Raw genomic sequence first — 23,003 nt, 5'->3', positions numbered from 1 at the left:
ACAAGTCTACACATCCTTCAAATTTCCTAGTTTTTTCTTGCCTCGAGGGCTAAAATGAAAACCCATTAAATTAGTCTTTTTTCACTTTCATTTGACTATAGCAAACCAGCAAACTCAAGGTTAAAACAAAGCTCTGCTCATTTCTGGCACTGTTACAAATACTAAAACAGCTTGGTTGCATATTGTTGCTCTGGAATCTTTTTTTCTATTTTTTCCTTAATTCCTGAGTTCATCCAATAGGTTTTAAAAGGTTTCATATGTCAGGATTTTCAAAACACTAACCGTGTGTGCAATCGCCGCACATCTGGATTTAGGAACGCTTTGAACCACAGTTGAAAGAGTGTGTGGATACTTGTGAAATTGGCATTACATTTTACACTTATTCCGAGTAAGACAAAGTCATCTTTCATTATCTCCCCTCCAGAGCTCAACAGCTATCTGTACATGGACTCCAGCCTGAAGACAGAGCAGCAGCAAGCCCGCCTCGTGAGCCCCGTGGTGGCGGCCGACACCGGGCCCCTCTGCCTCCTCTTCTCCTACCAGTTGTGGGGGGAGGCCCAGGGCCATCTGAAGGTCCTGCTGCGGGACGCCCACAACGAGGAGACTGTCCTGTGGACACTGAAAGACGATCAGGGACCCGTCTGGAGGGAGGGTCGCACCATCCTGCCTCGCTCCCCTAAAGACTTCCAGGTAGTAATAAACCAACATTTTTTAGGCTGAATAAAGAAGATGACTAGAAAAGTCATAACAGCACTGCTACGAAAGCACCAGACTTCTGGCCAATATCAGCTATATTAAAGTATGTCTGTTTGATAACAGGCATCTGTGTCAAACCCTTTATTATGTGTCTCCCCAGAAAGAAAAACATGTCTTGAATGTATTTATCAGGGTAGGTGCAATGGAGAAGCATTCGTCTCAGAGCATATGAAAGCATCACTTTCAGTCTCTCAGTCACCTTAGGCCACTAAGATGACTTCAAAAGGAGCTTAAGTAAGCCATATTGTCTCTATTGGCTGTGCGATTGTTCGGGGATCGCTGTGCATTTGTCAGAGACATCACAAGCAGTTAATGTTCTCATAAAACATTAAGTTGAATCTTGCAACGAAGGGGAGGATGATTGCAAGTGTTGGGTGCAACTTTGGAATCAGAGGCACTGTGTTAAGTTTTTATTTTCTTTCTCCTCCTCCTCCTCTCGTTTGTCCCTGTTCTCAATTTGCCTCCCCCCCCCCCCCCCCCCCCCGGTCCCTGTTGCCTTCATCCTGTCGTCGTCTTCCTCTTCTTTTTCAACTTTTAACTCCTCCTCTTCCTCCCCTGTTTTGGATGTCGTAGGTTGTGATGGAAGGATACTTTGTGCACGGCACTAGAGGACACATCTGGATAGACAACATCCACATGAGCTCTAGCATTCCTCTGAAAGAGTGCACACGTAAGTCACACACAAACGCACACACACACACACACACACACTCTTCGGCACATCACATCCATGCATTTCTAAGGACAACTCTCTGACAGACAGACAGGGACAAACAGTATTTTTTGCTTCAGTTTGCCGAAATCTTCTCCATAAAGAAGAATATTTAAAAACAAATATACATGTACAGTACGCACACATCCATTTGACCCACCAGCTCTCTCTCATCCTCTGTCAACTTCTCCATCGCCTCGTAATCTCGCCCTCCCATCAATCTGCCATTTCCATTCCACCTCCTCCACTTTCAGCTTGAAGGTCCTTGAACAGTGACACACATGAAGTGATAAACACCCTCGCCCCCCCCCCCAATCCTCCCTTCACTCCCGCACCCCTCCCATCCCAGTTTCAGAGACAGCCTCTCCTCCAAGAGCAAACCGAATACAGAGATGAAAGGAGGAAGGAGAGGGAGGGACAGCATTTATTCCTCCACAAAAAAAAAAGAAAAGAAAAAGAAGAATAGGAAAACTAGGCCATAAACGCCCCGTGGGCCCCGGCGATGCTAATCTATGTTTCATTAGATTTCACTTCTTCTCTTTCCCTCCTCTCCCTCCATCTCTTTTACACTCACTCCTCTTTCGTATTTGTAAACAGAGCTTTTTCTGAGCCGTCAAAGGGAATAAGTAGACAGGCTGTTTCCCAAGCAACTTTCTGGGTGCCTGGTGTGAGCCGAGCACCAGCACAGCCCCCTTAATCTGGCCCGAGCAGGGGCTTTGGAGAGGGTCTTAAACAGATCAGAGACCGAGCCGGGGGTTCAGAGCCAAAAACCTGCCGTCATCACTTCTGACTGACGTCCAGTGTGCTTTGGAGCTGGACCACAGTCCGTGGGCCGTCGAGGGAAAGCGTGCACGTGTGTGTGAAGTGTCCCTAGGTTGCGGCGTACACTCATGTTTTTGTATCTTGCATTTTTGTGTGTATGCCTGTGTCACGAGAGTCTTGAGACAGTCTAAGCAGCACAGCAGCCTGGCAGGCAAAGATGACAGCCTAGCCCCCCCCCCCCCCCCCCCCCCCCTTGCCTCATGCTGCTGTGTTTCCTCCTTCCTGCCTTCCCTCCCCTCCTTCGCCACTCCCAGAGCATTCTGGGATGTTGCTTATCACCCGACGCAGTTGAGTTTTTTCACAGTGCGTTGGCGTTCCCGCCAAAAGGCGCCAGTTCCCTAGTCAGTTTCCTTCTTTCTTTCGCTCCCACCCGCCCCATGACACCCACACAAACACACACACACAAAGACACACACACCAGTTCTTTGTGTTTGCATTCCAGGCAATCAAAGTGAAGGTTCTGCTCTGTGCATTTGCAGTAAGCCAAAAAACCCTGCCCGCTCTAGATTAACTGGACTAGGCAGATAAACAACTTGAAATGCGTAAACTTTGCGTCCGCAGACACACACACGTACATATATACACTCTCAGCACAGCCCGACTTAGATTCCCAACTTACACAATGTGCTCTATTTGAAATTGCATTCTGGCTAAGAAGCCGAGTAAATGCCATAACTCATGTGAGCTATCTGAGGAATTAACTTAAATTTCCTCTGGAGGACTTTGATAGTCTTGTGACATTTGTGTGACATTTGGTTGACTTTTCCCTCGTATTTAAAGTTATCTAACAGGTCTCTCTCTGTCTCTCTCTCTCTGTCTCTCTCTCTGTTCCTGTCTCCATGTCTGCCTGACTCTCTCTCTGTCCTCGCAGAACCCATTGCAGCATTCTCTCCTGAAAATTCCGGTGAGTTTGAATTTGATATGATGTCACTTCCTCTCTGGTCTTGCTTCCTGCTCGTTGGTATGCACTAGCCTGGGGTTTTTTGCTTGGTGGCACTAAGTAGCCCAAACCAGTCCTCACCGTCAACACAGAGGCTGAGTCTGCTAGAGCTGTGTGATTCCAGATGAATAAATCTGCATTCATTATTAAAACCCCTTGCTAAAACCTTAATTATCGAATTTGCAAATACCAAATGAATTTTCCCGAACTCAAACTAAGTTGGAAGATAGATTATTTTAGTGATACGCTGTTGTGCACTAGTTTTACCTTGTCAGTCTCTGGAAACAAAGGATTAGGCTCAAAACAGCAAACTCTGCGTGCATGACAAGCCAAATCAAGTGCACCTCATGGAGTCAGATATTTGAAAAGAGCTACATATTCTCAGTTCTACACTGCCTGACACAGCCTGAAGGGTTTTAAATAACTGTCTGCCTCGTGAAAAATATTTAGAGCATCCTGGGGGATTCTATGAGATTGATGTTAGTGTTTTGGCATCTCATAATGTCTTCCAATAAGATAAGAGTGCAAATGTGATGTGTGTGCACTTCTTTGGCTTTTCTACTCTTCTGCCCTCACACGCACACACACGCACACACTCGCTCGCACAGAGTCTCTAACACTTGACAGACATGTACAAACACACACATTAATACCACCGCACGCGTACACACCAGTGTCCCCGGTGAATAGCAATCAGATAGAGTGACTGAGCAGCGGCAAGCACGGGTGTCTCTCGCTCCTCTCTCTAACTCAGCTCTGTCTAATAAGTGTGTGCAGTGTGAAGTAGCAGGAGCATGCACCATTTCCCTCTGTAATTATGTGACACGGTCCAAAAATCAGGATGTATTCAGCTCAGCTTCACTTTCCCTAGTTCAATTTGACATTCTCTCGGTCTTATGACTCTCCACATTAAGTCTGTATGGTACATTTGGGTTTATTTTTTTCTTATTTTTTTTTTTCAACGTCTTCAGGGGTTCATTTTTGCATAGCAGTCTTGGATAGTCTGATAGAGGCTTCTTGGAAGGTGGTTAGTTGGTTCTTACTAAGAATTTAAGAAAGGGGGTTCAAGCCAAGGGCAGCAGTGTAGAGGATCTGTGGAGATAGTCTCCAAGGAGACAGAGCTTGGCTTGAAGAGGAGAGAACTGGCCAGGAGGCTGATGCATGAGAAAAAGGAAAATGAAAAACCAAAAACAGAGAACAGGATAAATTATGTACTCAAAACAAATCTGCCAACTCGAGCCAGCTAAATAACAAATCCCAGTCCAATATCAGCTCCGAGTGCTCTGGAACATTGGATTACCATGTGGTGTCCGACTGATTCTTGCATGGTTCTTTATCAGGGGGCTGTTTGTGACTTCCTGTGCCAGTGCGAAACAGAAAGACGAAGCTACTTAATTCAATGTGTGTGGGTGCTTTTATAACTAATTATTTTGGCGTTCATTTCACACCAAGTCATTCCGTTGTAGCTCTGAGAAAAAACAATAATTGCTTTGAAATTTGACTGGATCAACCATTGGACTGATTTCAAACCAAATCTCTTGATGATCTTGGTGTGAAAACTTGTCCTCCAACTGCAACCCAAGCTACATGAGAGAAATGGATGCATTTTAATTTTTCCTCTTTTTTTTTTTTGGCCTTGGAGATTTATTTAATTTTTTTGCAACTGGCATGCTTGTGCATGCTCATATGAGGTGCACGCCCGCTGTTCGTATGATGAAGACCAATAGGGATACAAAATAGAGAGTTAAATGTAGAAAATAAACAAGTGCCACTCCTCTCTTTTCCCGCTGGCAATTATTCTGTATCTCTCCACCAGGGGGAGGCGTTCCTGTGCCTCCCTTGCCCATCCACTGGTATTACATTATGGCCGCCGGGGGCGCCCTCCTTCTACTGGCCGTGGCCATCTTGGTCAGAGCCCTCTGTTGCTGCCGACAACACCTGGCCACCAAGAAGAGCCAGCTGTCAGTGGCCTATCACAGCTCCTCACAGTGCTTCCAGTATTCTAACTGGTCCTCCAGTATGGCCGCCCCAGGGGTGGAGCCAGTCCTGACAGTGAGGTTGGACAGCCGGGACCGACACCGTACCCTCTGCTGAAAAGAAGCACTTAGCTGCGTAGAGCAGGACGCCAACTTGTGATGTCCGTGGCAGTGTGTGTCGTGATGCCGCAAGAATATCCACTCGACCAACCCCTCCCTCATTTAGTTTACAGTTGCAAGGGCGATGACGACATTGTCCTAAACTGCCAAGTGAATATTTGCAAAGAAACACTGTGTGCTCTCTCTGTGTCTCCAATGGATGTAGCTTTCGGTTGCTGTTTTATTTGTTCCATTAAGGAGTTGGCTGTTGACGTTCTCACACTTTGCTGCTCCTGATGTGAGGACTGAAGTCAGAGTAAGTTATTTATGTGAACAGCTTGCTTCGGACCATTGAGTTCCGTCTGGCTCCTCATAACCCCAACGGTCCTCCTGGATTGACCCCAGCATGGACACGCACACAGACATGTGTGGGCTGGGACGAAAAGGGGGTTGAGCTGGTTGAGCTGGTTCCGCTGCGAGAGCCAGCCAGAGCTGCCAAACCACCGACTAAAACAAGACCCCAGAGACACGAGGAGCTCTGCAGTGATGAGAGAGGGGGGGGGGGGGACTGTTAGGCTGAGAGGCATCCAACGTGCTAGCTGTGGAAATTAACTGGCAAGCCCCAGAAAATAAAGCTCTTGGTATCTCTGTCATAACAACATGAGATAGCTGTGATATGAGTTGTAACAATAGTGGGGGGGTTGTAACGGAGGAGGAAAAAAAAAAAACCTTCTCCATTGTGCTTTTCAACAGAGCATGTGCACATTTAAAAACAAAAGAATGCAAATCCATCATACTTTAAGTCCTGCATCACAAATGGAGATAACCAGCTCGTTTGATTGAAAGTCTTGTCTTCTCCTGATAAAGGCATCAGTCAGTGATGGATGCAGCCGTCGTCAGTGTTTAGTGTTTCATCTTGATTCTCTGCCGTAATAAAGCACGTTGTTCCCACTCCCATTTGTGCTTCATACCACCCGCTCCCGTTGTTCTCCATGTGTCTTTGAGCTGACCAGATGAAACTCACGCTGAGCCAAGCTTTGTTCTGTTTTCAGTGGGAATATGTGCTTGTTGTTTTTAGGGTTGTAAATAGGCACAGCTGTCAGCCATCGCCATTTCTGTCTTGGTTTTTACTCCTACAAATCCCACAATGCCGCTGGACCAGCTGGAAGACATAAGTGCAGTGTTTTGCTGTATATGTGCACCCTTGAGAGAGATCCAAGACATGAAGATCAGAGCAGAGCCCCCGCTATTGATGGTCCTTTCTCTATTGCCATGAGATGCCATAAATGGCTATTTACATAAAACAAGACATAGCTAATGCACTTCTTACTAATGGTTAACATATCTGGGATCTGAAAGAAGGATTTATTGAGAAATTTCTCGAAACGCTGACCGAGCTAGACAAATTGGCACCAATTTCACTCATCAGTCGGGACAGAGGTGGTGAGGTTCGACGCGCTCACTTTAACGCTCTAGATTGAATGAAATTGAGATCTTCACTCGGTGGCTTAACAGGCGGGGCGTTCGTGATCCGTCACACCAGCAGATATCTGTCACAAAATAGTGCACAGCTCAGCAGAATGCACCTCGATTTGTTGCCACAATTTAGAAGCTGCACTTTTCTCTCCAGAGTGGGAGAGAAGTGTTTTTTGGCACACTCTCACTTTGTGCTTTTAAATCATCTTGGGGGGGGGAGGAGGGGTTGGACACCCTACTTGGGCCATCTCGACACCGTTGCGCTCCAAGCCTCTAATAGTTGTAATTAGTAAATGGACATATTACATTTATTCAGACTGTGCTAAGCACTTTTCTCTCCCATCTACCACACCTCTCCGTCGCCCAATGTGCTGCCAAATTCAGTTGCCCCGGAAACAGTATTGATAATGCCATTGGCCATCAAAGACCTCCAGATCCAGACGTGTCCCTTGCCAAGCAGTTACTCCCACTCCTGCATGCTTGCCAAGAGCAGCAAGTGCAAACACACACTTACACATTGACACAAATGCGCACACAAACACACACACACACACACAAAGAAACCTTATATAAAGTATAAGTACACTTAAGCCATTTGGATCAACTAAAGTGCTGCAGCCATTGCTAGTTTTACCACATTCATAATCTATCAACTCAGACTCTAACATACAAAATTCATTTTCTGTTCACACCACGTTTCAGAGAAGGACTGTCACAAGCACTACTTAAATGTTGACATTTTTTGCCACTATTCTTTTTTTCTCGTTTTTTTTATTTTTTTCTTTTATCATCTTATACACCACTCTTAAACATGACAGTAACAGTGTCGATGATTTTAATGGTGATAATGATGGGTATTGTTAACTATTTGATTAACGTGTTTGCATCTTTATTCACACATGGAATGAACAGTCTTATAACATCAGTATGCTATGTGATGACTGTGTTTGACAGGAATGTATCATGATGATCTTTCTCTATTAATAAAGTCATATTTTTCTATTATTCCGAGACATTTATGTGTGTGTATGGATGCTAAAATTACTACATGTTCACAACTGACATCAACAATGCATTTACAATATCCAAAGGGTTATTTATCAGTAAATACTTGCCTAAATAAATGCCACCTGTTATTACTCATTCTAAGCATTACAAAATGTATTAAATTGGAGCCATGTGTAGGATTAGCTTGATGCTTAAAGGTTGTGTTTCCTGTGCTTCTCTCTGACAGTTAAGAGACCCACTGAATTTGGAGATGGACGACTTTTCAGTGGGAGAGACCCACTAGGTGGAGGTAAGACATAAAGAACATACTACAACACCTTTTGATCATCAGAGCCTGAATTTTAGGGGTCTTTCACACCTGCCTCATTTAGTTCATTTGAATCGCACTCGAGTTTGTTTTCCCCCTTTTGGTGCGGTTCATTGTGCGGGTATGAATCCCGCAATCGCACTCAGAGGCACACCAAAAGCAGACCACGAACTCTGAATGAGAACGTGATCCAACTTCGAACCAACCCAACTATGTGTACTCCGCAAGTGGGAGCTAAATGACTCCTGTAGTCAGGTGTGCTTTGCAAACCGCGATGCAGCAGCCCATGCTAAGTGTGGCAGCTTTCATGGTTTCTCCCAAAGAAACAGACTGCGGCCAAGCTCGTCGGCACTCGCGTTTCCGTGGTCAAACCAGCCACAGCTAAAGTCAGAGACAGACACCGGCACAGCAGAGTGAAGTCTCGACATAGTGACGTCACTTGCGTGACAATGTCTGAAAAATCATTTAAAATAAAAAAGCTGGTTTGACCTTGGAGATGCAAGAAATACGCGCTAGTCCAGAACACAGGACATTCTTCATGTATTTACTTTCTCGCTCCCGCCCCAGACACATCTGACCAATAAGAGGAGTGAATGTTCTTGTCTGGTTTGTAGTGATGCATTTTGGTTTGCTTGGAATTTTTTTTTTGTGTGAAGCAAAACCGAACCACTGGGAAAACCTTGGTTCGGTTTACAAAACCCGATTCGGACCAGAGAACACATACTACAGGTGTTAAAATGTCCACGTCACTTCTAACGGTCGTAAAAATTAACTTTTCTCGTCTACTTTTTCTTCCTCCTTCCCCTCCCGTCACAGTTTTACAGTTCCCCGAGTGGAACACAGCATCGCCGTCCTCTGAGCCTCCGGTGACCCGCGTCTCAGAGAAGGACAACTCGTGGCTGTACACCCTGGACCCCATCCTGGTCACCATCATCGTCATGAGCTCTCTGGGTGTCCTGCTCGGGGCGGTGTGCGCCGGCCTCCTCCTGTACTGCACCTGCTCCTACAGCGGCCTGTCGTCCCGCTCCTCCACCACCCTGGAGAACTACAACTTCGAACTGTACGACGGCCTCAAGCACAAGGTCAAGCTCAACCAACAGCGCTGCTGCACCGAGGCGTGAGGAGGGTTCGAAGGGAGGGAAACGCAAAAGGAGACGGAACGGAGAGCGAGAGATACGGCCATTTTGTGGAAAAACCTCTCACTATTTTTCATTTTCTCCAGTTCACTATCAGTTTGCTTCCTCAGTGATGCAGATCCCTGGACACATGGACAACGAGAAAAGACACTTTTTTACTTTTTTTTTTTTTTTTTTGCTCCAATTAGAACTCATTTCTTGCTCGGAAAAAAAACATGGCACAGTCCAGTGTCGGTAGTTTTTGTGGTGAAAGTTACCCAGAGAGATTGTTTCATTGCAGTGATGTTAGGCCTCAAAAAATATCTACACATATCAATTACAGATTCCTGCGCCACCAAAAGAGAAGTGTTTATAAATGCATCATAGAGTTGTTAGAGGTCTAGTTTTGAAGCTGGATACTGTAAGCTACACATACTGAGTCAGAACACATTGTGTTGGAAAGGTGGTAGGTTAGGAACGTGCTTAGAAAGCGTCTTTTTTTGATCACATGTGAACACAGTGGCCTAGAACTTAGCTCCTTAGTGTGGCTCTTTGGCTTTTTTGGTTCCGTCGTAGACTCTGCTACCTACCAGCCTCAGTTATCCTCTTAGTTCCTGACAGTGTGTGGTTGGTTTTTAGTCGCAGACGTCCATCGAGTTTGTCTTTCTCATCACTCTCTTTCTGTTAAATGTTTTCGTTCTGGCCTATCGCCAGTCTGTGATGGCAGATAAGTTGAAAAAAAAAAGAGGCAGAGAACGTCTATGTGTGTGTAGAGTTGGGGAGGTGGTGGGTGGGGGGGGGGGGGGCATTTTAACACATTCTTTTAAGGACGGAGAGAGTTATTGTTAGATTTAGTTGTCAGAGACTGTTGTTACTGGTTCCTGTCAATGAGAAGGTCATGTTTACATTGTGGTTAATGGTGAAAGGTGCAGGCGCGTTGGTCGGTGCAACCTATGGATTGCTGGTAAGGGCAGAGACGGAAAACTACTGAAGAAAGACAAACAAAGCGAGAGGGAGAGAGACTATATGACTGACAGAGCACGCCAATCCCCTGCCTCTCTCTCTCTCTCTCTGTCAAAGGGGCGATGTTCTCCCTGGGCTTTTCGTGAGGACGGAAAGCAAACGGGATCAAAAAGCAAATGCCAGAAAGCGCTCGTCTCGATTGACTGTGCCCGGACACACAACAAAGCCTTAAAGCAAACTGTTTGCGGAAATGTTGAAAAAGGAACGTTGAGGCACCACAAGAGAGGAGGTACCCATCTCTCTCGTTTTACATGTGGACCTCAAAAGCCATGATTTAAAGGACCTACCCCCCCCCCCACCCCCATCTCACACATACCCACAGATCACACCACCCCCGCCTCAATCTACTGGTTCGTTGCGTCTGTTTTCTGTTACATTTTATTTAAATTTTATTTTAATGTCTGCTCTTGCACAGCAAGGTGGGCCTTCTTCTGGACTTTTTTTTTTAACCAATCAGAAAGGGTCTTGTGTTGCACTCTCTGAATGGGACTCATAAGCCATGAGAAGGAGAGGGTGAGAGAAGAAGTCTCCCTCCCACACACATACATTACACACATTACTTCACTTGTATATACAGATGTATATACAGAACATGAATACACACCCTCTCTCACATGAAAGTTCGGGGACACACACACACACACACCGAGAGGCACTCAGACCTAAAAGTGAAGAGAACAATGCTTGCTGCTGAAAAGCCAGAGGTATATATTTAAGACCATGTCGTACACAAATGCCATGGATTCACTACACGCACACATGAACTCAACATATCATCCCATCCACCATCACCATGTACACACACACACACACACGCTGTCCCTCTCCTCTGAGGCCCACTTCTATGGACCCCACTGACTCTCTTCAAAGTGCCTTGGAGCCTCGGGGATCCAGCTTGCCTTTGGAGCCGGTATCAGATACAGTAACTTGACACTCACAGTGACAGTCACAGCGCCCCCTTCTACCCGGGAGGACCAAACAAACGTTCAAAAAAGGACAGAATCCCCCCCTTTCGCACTGCTCGGACTGCTGTTGTTGTTGTTTTAGAGGGGTCTTTGTACAGAAATGCTCTTTTTATGATCGTTATTATAATTATTGTTATGATTATTTAATAAAGGATTTATACCATACTGAGGAAACAGCTGGCTATAGTTTTCTTGCTGTGATACATTGTATGAAAGGTTTGATTGACATTTTTGTTTCACCCACAAACTCCATCTGAGACTTTGAGCCAGACTCTCACTTTTAATTGCAAGAAGAATACACATGTGGAATCTAACACACAAACACACACATTCACACACATTCACACACATACTTACTTTATTTGTCACATACACACACATACATACATAATGCCATAATGTTGTCAGCCTGGTATACTTGGCCTCTAATCTCCACATGATGTCCCATTAGTATGGACCTCTGGTGGCCCTCATTTAGGAGCTCTAACATCAAAGCTTTGAAGGGCCCAGCGTCTCAGCCACACACACACACACACACACACACACACACACACACTCTCATACAGTACACATGCAATTACTCTGCTTCTCTTTTTATACAGCTTGCTGAGTCTCCCACACACGGTTCCATTTATCCACATACGCTTTCCTCACCTAAATGCAAACCCTATTAGCAAATAGCCCAGAGTTTCAGATCCAGATTGTGATATCTTTGACTCCTTTAGGTCTCGTGGACTGGCAAAGCGGCCCAAATTTCTTTCTTTAGGTGGCTGTTACAGTCATGACTTTGAAGATTAAAAAGAGTGCTGAAGTTATTGTTGCATTTCTTAGCTTGTATGCGCTCCTGAAATGTGTTTTTCCTCACTGAACTAGACTGTCATCGTAACTTTTTAATTATAGCCATGTCGAACACAACTTCGAGAGGAAATGAAATGGAGCCTGTAGCTCAGGTACCACATTACGAGCCATACAAAGCAGAATGACACGTGTTTGTCACTGCACAGCGGCGATGGCAGTGGCTGTTAGCATGCTCCGGTCCGTGACATAGCGGGCCAATTACCATCTCTGAAAAAACACAGACAATCCCCAGTCCACCAGAGGAGTGCGATGCCATCTGCTCACAGGTTTGATTGATCCCGGCAGAACAGTCACGACCACATCACACGAATGAACGCCGACAGGAAATTACCAAAGGAGCCAGATTGTCATTGTTCCAAACCGCCTCTTGTTTTCACAAGCAAATTATTTCTAATTTCTTTTCTTTTTTTTCTGTGAGTGTGTGTTACCCAAATGTTGTTTTTCTAGGTTTTTATCAGTCTGTAACGACACACTGCAGGGGCCCTTTCCTTTAGCCGTCAGATCAGAGAGTTCTTTTGCCTGTGAAGGCAAGGCGCCCTTCAAAGAAAAAGCTCTGGCACCCTGTAAGACGATAGGCCAGATTGAGACGGGAGCCCATTTGAGGGTCGTGCCACAGGAAGTGACTGCGACACACAGCTAATTAATGTGGGGATTATGTAATCAAGATGGAGGAGAGGGAAAACTGGCAGTTAGTCATCACAGTTAGGGAGAAAACTTTATTTAGTTGTCTAACTTAATCACGCTGTATTTCCTTTATATTACCGCATACAGGCTAGTCGCGGTGTCTGAGCAAAGTGAAACTTTGGTGTGTCAAAGGACACTGGTTTTGTTAACGCTTAGAACTAGCTTGCGATCATGCAGAATATTGATCAAATAGAATTATACCGTCAGAAATCAGAAATCCTCCATATCCTCCTCTCTGCATCTTCACTGAAGGTCTTGAGATTCTTCTTCACAGCCAGACTAAACCTTACATGTCTTTCAACAGCATCCAAAATGCTGTCACAGACTGCAGCAGCGTTACATATACACACACACAGAGACTTACATGTTGTACACACACACACACACACACACACTCACACTCACACACACACACACACACAAGCACACACCCACCCATATCCCAATAGACTTCCTGGGAAGGGGGCCCAGATAATCTCGTCTGGCCTGCCAGCGGTTCAAAGCACCTATATGGGTCAGAGCGGGAGGTGTGTGTGTGTGTGTGTGTGTGTGTGTGTGTGTGTGTGTGTGTGTGTGTGTGTGTGTGTGTGTGTGTGTGTGTGTGTGTGTGTGTGTGTGTGTGTGTGTGTGTGTGTGTGTAGGATGGAAAGGGGCTCTGTGGCAGCTTGCCCGCCAATGACGACAAACCCAATGACAACAAATGCCAAAGTCTTATATAAACAACAGACGGACCATCACTTTCCTTCCTCCGTGACATTATCCTCTCCCCAACACCAGAGGATACTGCCTCCAAAAACAAATACATGGAGGAAATGATTGGGATGAGAAAAGGTCCCGTTCAGGGCTCCGAACTAGGCCAGCTTTCTTGTCATTGTGAAGTGGCACAGAGGAAATTAACTCGATGAGGGGGATTTAAGCCAATTTTGGATCCTGTTGTCGAGGGACCGCAACACTGATGGTCTGTTTTTGCTCTGATGCTACTCCCTCTGGACTGGAGCTAATGCCTCATGCTGGGATCGCTCGGCAGCCATATTTGGGTTCAGAGCTCCGAATTTGATTTCTAAGAAGCATAAGATATTCTCTCCCGTTGACAGATTTGACACCACCATACTGTATCTGGAGCATTTCCTCGTGACTGAACTTTGATGTGGACTCTCAACGTGACTTGTGGTCCTATGTGGTGGGCCACCTGTTCGCTCCACTTGAGGCTGGTGTGTTTACAGTTACGGTTGCCCTGTATAGCACAAGAAACGTGTTATCAGGCAACGCGGGATGCCTCTCGCAGTGGGTCCTAACCATCTGTCTGCAGTGTTTGTGCTTGAGTTTGAGTGAAGGAGTTGCATCGCTTGACTTGAACGTCTTTAGTCTAAAATGATATTGTAATGGGGAGTAATTGCTTAATCAAAATCTATGTTGCAGTTTACCCACATTACCCACAATGCACCTAGTTTGGGTCATCTCTTAAACGTCCAGTCCACCCATCAGTAACTAAGTCTTGCAATTAAGATTGCATTCAGGTCATTGTTTTCTAAACATAAAGGAATAACTGATGAAAGGTTTTAGGGCGACCTAATTCTAAAAACAGATCAGAAGACCTCTTAATCAATATGAACTCTTGATCCTTGGGGGGGGTAAAAATATATCTGCCAATCACAGGTTAGTAAAGGAAAGCTGTTAGTGGAGCAATCATACTTGACAGGTTGTCAAGATTCCTGAACAAAACATCTTAAAGCTTCTGTGATCATCTGGCGCCGTAGACAATTCTTTACTCCGAATCTGTCAAATGATTTCAACAGAGCTGAAGTCGCCTGGTATTATTTGAACAAGAGTGGCGATAATAGAAGCAAAAAACAAAGTTGTGTTCCATGAAAAGTGGTAATCAATTACCAATGACAAAAAGCATCGAGAATGCAGCTGGGGCAGATTTCAGAAAACAAGCAAACAAACAGCTGTGCTCATCATGATTCACTCTCGCTGTCATTAAAGAAGAAGGAAAAAAAAGAAAATGCGAAGTAGAAAATCATCTGAATGCCTGAGCGTGTTGTGTGAGGCCGCTACCCCCGGTTTAGTTTGTGGAGTAATTGAAATGGCCTTCTCATAACTTTTTGTTCAAATTAGGGCTCTTTCATTATGTATTCCATCGAGGCGATAATCAAATTCAATTGCACTTTGAGACCCATCTGTTCTAAAATAATTGACGATTCTACCCTTCAAAAAAAACCTCCCGAGTCTCCTCTGCACTGCACATAAATCTCCTCATCTGAATCAAATTAGCTTCACAAGTGACGTGTGTTTATCAAGCGGCTTTGTGAGAACAACCGTCACATTTCCCCTTGCACACTCAGTGTGATGGCAGCAGAAATGCAGCAGCAAATTAAAAAGGTGCAATGTAAAAGCATGGAATGTGTTTTTACCCTAAAAAAATCACTTCAATTTGGTGCTATAATAAATGCTCTTTGGCTAAGCTGTAATCATACATTTAGATATATATAGCAGATGCATTTCTCATTCATTTACACACAACACTGACTTCCGTTATTGCATAAAATTGTAGCTGTCAGTCTTGTTTTGTTGTTTTTTCTTTTTATTCTGTGTTTACAATGTGATCATAAGCTGTGTGGAAAAGGGTTGTGGCAGCGGGAGATGTGCCAGTGAGACCTGCGTGGATGTGAAGCCTCAAGAGAAGAGATCTCTGTGTTTGGTTAATGTGGGATGGAGCTCTGAGCTCTGTGTATACCCCCAATCCTCTGAGTGGGTTGCTGTTGATGGTATGGGTTATATCTTATGCCTTGTAGGAGGTAGGAGGCAGGAAGTGTGTGTGCGTGTGTGTGTGTGTGTGTGTGTGTGTGTGTGTGTGTGTGTGTGTGTGTGTGTGTGTGTGTGTGTGTGTGTGTGTGTGTGTGTGTGCGCGCGCACACACAACAGTAATGTGGTGACATCCTTCTCTCCATGATATTTCTGTACCATGGCGCTCTGAGTAACTGCACCCAGGAGAAAGCCGATTTACAGCCTCATTCAACTGTGCTGAGCTCCAGTTAAACATCATTCAAACCGCCAACTTAGCAATCCCTTTCTCTACAGTATCTCACCCCACACACAGACACACACACACACACACACACACACACACACACACACACTCACACACCCTTCTTCATAACAACCCACACACACGCTATTGGCTATTGCTAAATGATGTCATGGCAGTAGATTCATGGGACATTTTGCTGTGTTCTCGAGCTTTATCTCTGCGTACTCCTCTCATTGTTCTGCGTGCTGTTGCTTTTCACCTGAATAGTGATATTGTAGAGGTCTTACAGTTGCCGCCAAGCTTTAGCACTCACACTCAGAGATATATTTATAAAATGTACATTGATTTAGAAAGGAAAGAGAGAGAGAGCTGTATAAAGGGAGAAAATGCACTGTACCCAAATGAAACAATTATTCTGCATATAAGCAAACAGAGAAGGGAGGAAAGGGGCCTGCTCAATTTGCTTATCAGTCCCTTTCAAGCTACAGTTTTGGACCCTTGGAGACATAACAGCATCAGGCCGCTGGGGCACACGAGCGGGGAGTCAAGTAAACACATCGTAGTAGAATAAGCAAGCTGCACAAAAGGCCTTCCTCCCATGACCAAGGCCACACACAAAGACGCAGCGCTGCAGTCTCCATATATACACTGGGAAGAACAACAAACAAGCAACCGAACCCACTGCCAAACACTGCTGCAAATATCAAATCAATATCCCGTCTTTATTTTTGAAACTGTTTGGACTTGGCGTCATCGTGGGATTATTTGTAACAGTAATAACCCTCAGAGGATGGAACCAGGGGAGCACACACCACCTGCCCTCTCCTGAGAACACACACACAGGGAGGGAAAGCGACATGAGTGGGTTGTGTGAAATTACAACTGTATGGATGTGTGTGTTTTTGCTTGCATGTACGGACCTGCTTGTGTGCATGCACAGGTTAAGTTCCCATGTGTCTTTCCACTCATGCTGCTTTTTGGTTAGAGGCCTGTCTTCTTCACCTTAAATTGTTATGGAAACAAGAGCAGCTGCAGGAATAGCATTAGCATGAGATGTTGCGTGTTAGCCCCACAGAGCATGGCATGCTAAAAGGAACGAGTTCAGCAGGTGAAACTATAGTCTTTCTCTCTCTCTCTCTCTCTCTCTCTCTCTCTCTCTCTCTCTCTCTCTCTCTCTTTCTCTCGGCACCTTGCCAAAAATAAAAAGGGCTTCTGTACTTGGACGCCTCTGTATTGAATAGATTGCCTCCCAGATTTATATAGAAGAGAAAATAAAAAAAGGTTTTTGCAAATTATGCGCATATAAATATACTTCTACTCTGCTTTTCACCTGTATTTTCCAGCCATTTGTATCCAAAATATGATTTATTTCTTTTTTCTCCTGCTGCACAGTCCCCTGTGGAGTGTTCACTGGTGACACTGTCAAAAAGGTTCCTATAACTCATGAAAATGAAATAATATATTCTGTTTGTGTCGGCACAGTATATACATAAGTGTGCATGTTTCTTATTGGATTACTGTGTCTCCTTCCTTCCCACCAATCAGCCTGACATGTGGTAGTGAGGAGGTAGCCTTTGACACAGAACACACCACTGGCATTGCAAACAGCTCCTTCTTCACAGTTACACTTGCACACATTAATTCATTTGCTCATGCATTGTCCAAGCCTTGTTTGCACTGTCCGTATTTGTCTAGCCCAGCTGTTGTCTTGTATGAATGTCTTTGTCCTTATGTATTGTTGTTTTAGTTGTCTAAATTTATCTTTCCACATCGATGTCTTGTATTAATGTCTGTCCTGACGTGCTGTAACCATGTTTTAGGTTTCTGCAGAACAGGAACCTGCTGAAAACCATTTTTTAAACTTAGTCAGGCGCGTTGTTATATTGTAATGTAATGTTACTTTATCTAACTTAACTAACTTTCCTGTATAATAAATGTGAATGAATGAATGAATGTGTCTGAGAGCATCATGTTCTTCATCAGCAAGAAGATGCTTGAAGTATTCCCACGACCCCCAGCAAAATAAATAACACGCCCCTGCTTGACACCAGTGGGAGTCCTTGTCTCCAGATGTTCTGCTTGCCTTGCTTCTACCCGGAAGGCCCCCCAGCCCCACCCTCCCCCTTCCATAACCTTACTACAGCCTTGAGGAAAGCAACAGTATACCTGTATGCAATCAGCCCGTGCACATACTGCAGACACACACACACACGTAGCCATGATGGATGGCCTTCTCTTCTCAGTAATGCACAAAAGCATTATCCGTCACCCTCCAGCCCGGAGAAAAAGAGATGTTCTTTTAAAATTGACACTCTGCTCCGTGGCAGTGTCCCCGACAAGCTTGTGTGCAAGTCGGCCCGGCTGCGGAGCCAATCATGCAGGAAGGTGCCTTCTCTTAATCTTTCTTAGGTCAGCGATCATAGAAGCACTAGTTCATTTAATACTTCTCACTTCATACTCCATTATTCAAAGTTAATAAGGATAAATCCTTAAAAATCCAGTAGGTGTGTATTTGTGTTTAATGGCAAGGGTGCGTGCATGTTGGAAATACTATAAATTTGTTGGTGTCAATGTGCATACACTACCAGTGTCAACTTATGAATGATAAATAAATCAGTTTTTTGTTTTTGTGCTTTTGTTGTTCAGTGCTACTTGTTTGTACCTTTTACCATTATGTTACATGACTGATACTAATAATATTACTAATACTAATACTACTACTACAACTACTACTACTAATAATAATAATAATAATAATAATAATAAATATGAGACAAAATTATAATTTCAGTTTTTATTCATTAACCTATTACACATTATATAACAATGACATATAACAAAAATCTAAATAAAGCAAGCATTGGCTCTCACCGAGCCGACTGAGGTATCAAATCAGACACTCAATCATCCAGACAATGAAACCTGATGGTTGTCAAATCTGGGTATTTCTTCTCACTTGTGTCTCCAATGTAAGGCATAACCTCCATAGGTTCGTCGTCAAGACAAGAAGACACAATGTTTGTTAAATCTGGGTATTTCTTCTCACTTGTTTCTCCAATGTAAGGCATAACCTCCATAGGTTCGTCGTCAAGACAAGAAGACACAATGTTTGTTAAATCTGGGTATTTCTTCTCACTTGTGTCTCCAATGTAAGGCATAACCTCCATAGGTTCGTCGTCAAGACAAGAAGACACAATGTTTGTTAAATCTGGGTATATCTTCTCACTTGTGTCTCCAATGTAAGGCATGACCTCCATAGGTTCGTCGTCAAGACAAGAAGACACAATGTTTGTTAAATCTGGGTATTTCTTCTCACTTGTGTCTTCAATGTAAGGCATAACCTCCATAGGTTCGTCGTCAAGACATGAAGACACAATGTTTGTTAAATCTGGGTATTTCTTCTCACTTGTGTCTCCAATGTAAGGCATAACCTCCATAGGTTCGTCGTCAAGACAAGAAGACACAATGTTTGTTAAATCTGGGTATTTCTTCTCACTTGTGTCTCCAATGTAAGGCATAACCTCCATAGGTTCGTCGTCAAGACAAGAAGACACAATGTTTGTTAAATCTGGGTATTTCCTCTCACTTGTGTCTCCAATGTAAGGCATAACCTCCATAGGTTCGTCGTCAAGACAAGAAGACACAATGTTTGTTAAATCTGGATGTTTCTTCTCACTTGTGTCTTCAATGTAAGGCATAACCTCCATAGGTTCGTCGTCAAGACATGAAGACACAATGTTTGTTAAATCTGGGTATTTCCTCTCACTTGTGTCTCCAATGTAAGGCATAACCTCCATAGGTTCGTCGTCAAGACATGAAGACACAATGTTTGTTAAATCTGGGTATTTCTTCTCACGTGTGTCTCCAATGTAAGGCATAACCTCCATAGGTTTATTGTCAAGACATGAAGACACAATGTTTGTTAAATCTGGGTATTTCTTCTCACTTGTGTCTCCAATGTAAGGCATGACCTCCATAGGTTCGTCGTCAAGACAAGAAGACACTATGTTTGTTAAATCTGGGTATATCTTCTCACTTGTGTCTCCAATGTAAGGCATAACCTCCATAGGTTCGTGTACAAGACAAGAAGACACAATGTTTGTTAAATCTGGGTATATCTTCTCACTTGTGTCTCCAATGTAAGGCATGACCTCCATAGGTTCGTCGTCAAGACAAGAAGACACAATGTTTGTTAAATCTGGGTATTTCTTCTCACGTGTGTCTCCAATGTAAGGCATAACCTCCATAGGTTCGTCGTCAAGACAAGAAGACACAATGTTTGTTAAATCTGGGTATTTCTTCTCACGTGTGTCTCCAATGTAAGGCATAACCTCCATAGGTTCGTCGTCAAGACAAGAAGACACTATGTTTGTTAAATCTGGGTATTTCTTCTTGAGAGTATCTCCCATGTGAAGTGGAGCATCAGCAGGGTCATCATCCAGACAAGGAAACCTGATGTTTGTTAAATCTGGGTATTTCTTCTTGAGAGTATCTCCCATGTGAAGTGGAGCATCAGCAGGGTCATCATCCAGACAAGGAAACCTGATGTTTGTTAAATCTGGGTATTTCTTCTTGAGAGTATCTCCCATGTGAAGCGGAGCATCAGCAGGGTCATCATCCAGACAAGGAAACCTGATATTTGTTAAATCTGGGTATTTCTTCTTGAGAGTATCTCCCATGTGAAGCGGAGCATCAGCAGGGTCATCATCCAGACAAGGAAACCTGATGTTTGTTAAATCTGGGTATTTCTTCTTGAGAGTATCTCCCATGTGAAGCGGAGCATCAGCAGGGTCATCATCCAGACAAGGAAACCTGATGTTTGTTAAATCTGGGTATTTCTTCTTGAGAGTATCTCCCATGTGAAGCGGAGCATCAGCAGGGTCATCATCCAGACAAGGAAACCTGATGTTTGTTAAATCTGGGTATTTCTTCTTGAGAGTATCTCCCATGTGAAGCGGAGCATCAGCAGGGTCATCATCCAGACAAGGAAACCTGATGTTTGTTAAATCTGGGTATTTCTTCTTGAGAGTATCTCCCATGTGAAGCGGAGCATCAGCAGGGTCATCATTCAGACAAGGAAACCTGATGTTTGTTAAATCTGGGTATTTCTTCTTGAGAGTATCTCCCATGTGAAGCGGAGCATCAGCAGGGTCATCATTCAGACAAGGAAACCTGATGTTTGTTAAATTTGGGTATTTCTTCTCATGAGTGTCTCCCATGTAAGGCATAGGCTCCAAAGGATTGTCAGCCAGACAAGGGAACAAACTTTTTTTTAAATCTGGGTACTTCTTCTCATTGGCACTCCAGGTGTCCAACACATTGTCAGCAAGTGGAGGACTTGGAGGTAGTGGAACTTCATGAGGCAACAGGTTGGGATGCTTTGGATCAGTGTCCTCATCCAAAGAATGAAACCCAATGTTTTTCAAAATCTTCTCACGAGCGTTTCCCATGCCCGACATGTTATCAAAAGGCGCAGGACTTAGAGGCAGTGGAATCTGAGCCAGGAGGCTGAGGGGCATCAAATCAAGACCTTCATCATCCAGAGAAGGAAACCATTTGTCAGAAAAATCGGGGTACTTCTTCTCATGAGCGTCTCCCATGTGAAGCACATGCTCAGGAGGTGGAGGGCTTGGAGGCAGTGGAACTTCATGAGGCAAAACTTTTGGATCCAAAGAATGAAACCCAATGTTTTTCAAAATCTTCTCATGAGCGTCTCCCATGCCCGACATGTTATCAAAAGGCGCAAGACTTAGAGGCAGTGGAATCTGAGCCAGGAGGCTGAGGGGCATCAAATCAAGACCTTCATCATCCAGAGAAGGAAACCATTTGTCAGAAAAATTGGGGTACTTCTTCTCATGAGCGTCTCCCATGTGAAGCACATGCTCAGGAGGTGGAGGGCTTGGAGGCAGTGGAACTTCATGAGGCAAAACTTTTGGATCCAAAGAATGAAACCCAATGTTTTTCAAAATCTTCTCATGAGCGTCTCCCATGCCCGACATGTTATCAAAAGGCACAGGACTTAAAGGCAGTGGAATCTGAGCCAGGAGGCTGAGGGGCATCAAATCAAGACCTTCATCATCCAGAGAAGGAAACCATTTGTCAGAAAAATCGGGGTACTTCTTCTCATGAGCGTCTCCCATGTGAAGCACATGCTCAGGAGGTGGAGGGCTTGGAGGCACTGGAACTTCATGAGGCAAAACTTTTGGATCCAGAGAACGAAACCCAATGTTTTTCAAAATCTTCTCATGAGCGTCTCCCATGCCCAACACATCGTCAACCAAGGGCTCACAATTGAAGTACTTCATTGGTGGAGGTGGTATGGTGGCTGCCTCTTGAAAGCTGCACACTCTGCAACAAAAGTGTGTAAAGATATCACTATGACACAGACAAGTTATTGTATGTTTTATGATAATAAAGATGCGTGGCTAACTTCATAGGCTGTGTACTTATGTTATTACATTATCTAGGTCACACAACAGTCATATAAACCCATAGATTAATTCTAGAATTCTTTTAAAATTAAATTTTTTTTGAAATAGTAATACATAAATATACTAACACTGACTTATTAACTTTAGTTTTACAGTTATTTTTGGAATTTATGATCAATAAATAAGGAAATTATACCTAATGTTTGAGTAAATAAATCAGTAATTAGGAATTATTTAGACTAAAACTAAAGGCATGGATGTTGATGGATAATCATAGACAGGAATACGTCAACTTTTACTCAATACTATTTCAAAACCACTTCAATTTTTTTTTCAACTGCTATATAATGAGAATAAAAATTAGAGATTTGTACTTGCCAAAGATCGTTGTGTGGAATCAATCATGTTATTTTGATTAATTAAAAAGTACATTGATATAGGAAAACGGGTCAATTTGACCCAAGGACAACATGAGGGTTAAGAAACCTATGTCTCCAATCCCCGAAGCAGCCAGACTACACAGTGGCATGTTAAACTAGGGCTCAACTGCTGAGCGGATCGTTTAAGACAGGTGTTTTAATGCTGATAAACATCTACTAAAACATGCATAAGCTCCTGTCAAAAATTCATTTCTCACTGAACAATTCAGATAATATTTGAACTTTGTTAAGACAACATAGAGAGATGCCTGTAATGTATATTGACAAAGATCCATAAATGCCAAATTGATGTTTAAAGATGCTCTATGTTGCATTGATTGCAATGGCATAGATGAGGACTATTGTTGATAAAATTCAGAA

At 43.8% G+C, this 23,003-nt stretch overlaps 1 protein-coding gene across 2 annotated transcripts in view; it reads left to right on the top strand.

Moving 5' to 3' along the window:
- Positions 1-11,373, top strand: part of nrp2a (neuropilin 2a) — a 61,011-nt gene extending 49,638 nt beyond the window's left edge. Inside the window, exons 14-18 of one of the 2 annotated variants that reach the window (XM_032506369.1) lie at positions 425-690; positions 1,330-1,426; positions 3,162-3,194; positions 8,016-8,078; positions 8,913-11,373. In XM_032506369.1, coding sequence (XP_032362260.1) covers positions 425-690; positions 1,330-1,426; positions 3,162-3,194; positions 8,016-8,078; positions 8,913-9,217 — 764 coding nt within the window. In that variant the 3' untranslated portion in view covers positions 9,218-11,373. Of the gene's footprint in view, positions 1-424; positions 691-1,329; positions 1,427-3,161; positions 3,195-5,046; positions 7,791-8,015; positions 8,079-8,912 lie in introns of those variants that run through there. The other variant, XM_032506370.1, reaches the window with a different exon arrangement.
- Positions 11,374-23,003: the final 11,630 nt, after the last annotated feature.

The sequence above is a fragment of the Etheostoma spectabile genome, chromosome 24 (assembly GCF_008692095.1).
Source record: "Etheostoma spectabile isolate EspeVRDwgs_2016 chromosome 24, UIUC_Espe_1.0, whole genome shotgun sequence".
Taxonomy (NCBI): Eukaryota; Metazoa; Chordata; class Actinopteri; order Perciformes; family Percidae; genus Etheostoma; species Etheostoma spectabile.
This window is presented reverse-complemented; position numbering and strand designations above follow the sequence as displayed.